Source organism: Numida meleagris, unplaced genomic scaffold (genome assembly GCF_002078875.1).
Source record: "Numida meleagris isolate 19003 breed g44 Domestic line unplaced genomic scaffold, NumMel1.0 unplaced_Scaffold395, whole genome shotgun sequence".
Taxonomy (NCBI): domain Eukaryota; kingdom Metazoa; phylum Chordata; class Aves; order Galliformes; family Numididae; genus Numida; species Numida meleagris.
The window spans coordinates 27,858-28,919 of record NW_018364617.1 but is presented as its reverse complement, the minus strand read 5'-3'; the positions used below and the strand labels follow the sequence as shown (position 1 = coordinate 28,919).

Sequence of the window (1,062 nt, the reverse complement as noted above, 5' to 3'; positions counted from 1 at the left end):
GCGCTATGGGTCGCTATGGGTCGCGCTATGGGTCACGCTGTGGGTCGCTATGGGTCGCGCTATGGGTCGCTATGGGTCGCGCTATGGGTCGCTATGGGTCGCGCTATGGGTCACTATGGGTCGTGCTATGGGTCACTATGGGTCGTGCTATGGGTCGCGCTATGGGTCGCGCTGTGGGTCGCTATGGGTCGTGCTATGGGTCGCTATGGGTCGCGGTGTGGGTCGCTATGGGTCGCGCTGTGGGTCGCTATGGGTCACACTATGGGTTGCGCTATGGGTCGCGCTGTGGGTCGCGCTGTGGGTCACTATGGGTCGCACTATGGGTCACTATGGGTTGCGCTATGGGTCGCTATGGGTCGCACTGTGGGTCGCGCTGTGGGTCGCGCTATGGGTCGCGCTATGGGTCACTATGGGTCGTGCTATGGGTCACGCTGTGGGTCGCTATGGGTTGCGCTGTGGGTCGCACTATGGGTCGTGGTGTGGGTCGCTATGGGTCGCGCTGTGGGTCGCGCTGTGGGTCGCTATGGGTCACGCTATGGGTCGCGCTATGGGTCGCGCTGTGGGTCGCGCTGTGGGTCGCTATGGGTCACGCTACGGGTCGCGCTATGGGTCGCGCTGTGGGTCACTATGGGTCGCGCTGTGGGTCACGCTGTGGGTCGCTATGGGTCACGCTATGGGTCGCGCTGTGGGTCGCGCTGTGGGTCGCTATGGGTCGCGCTATGGGTCGCTGTGGGTCTGGCGGCGCTGCCGGTACCGGACGGGCTCCTCCAGGGGCTGCTGACGCGGTGAACCTTCAGCGGGGCTCCCGTGAAACGCGCGTAGGTCTGCGGGGAAACGGAGAGCGGAGAACGGGGAACCGGGAACCGGGAACCGGGGGGGGGGGGACGCGGGCCGGGCCCCCCCCGCTCACCAGCACCGCGAGGCAGTCGGGGTCCACCGAGGGCAGCCCCCAGCCCCCGGCCCAGCAGAACAGCTCCATGGGAGCCGCCATCTTCAGAGCGCGACCCGGAACCGCACGGCGCCCAATGGCGGAGCGGGGCGGGATGCGGGGCGGGGGGGGGC

At 67.9% G+C, this 1,062-nt stretch overlaps 1 protein-coding gene across 1 annotated transcript; it reads right to left on the bottom strand.

Moving 5' to 3' along the window:
- Positions 1-157: 157 nt before the first annotated feature.
- Positions 158-1,056, bottom strand: LOC110391523 (metaxin-1-like). The gene is made up of 2 exons (XM_021383416.1): positions 911-1,056; positions 158-824 (listed from the first exon to the last, which is right to left on the bottom strand). The coding sequence occupies exons 1-2, from the start codon at positions 989-991 to the stop codon at positions 672-674; spliced, it is 234 nt and encodes a 77-aa protein (XP_021239091.1). The 5' UTR covers positions 992-1,056; the 3' UTR covers positions 158-671.
- Positions 1,057-1,062: the final 6 nt, after the last annotated feature.

Bases quoted from the DNA above. Each gene is read 5' to 3' on its own strand.
- LOC110391523 (XM_021383416.1), bottom strand. From the start codon at position 991: ATGGCGGCTCCCATGGAGCTGTTCTGCTGGGCCGGGGGCTGGGGGCTG. The intron at 825-910 runs GTGAGCGGGGGG...GTTTCCCCGCAG, and splicing joins CCGACTGCCTCGCGGTGCTG to ACCTACGCGCGTTTCACGGG.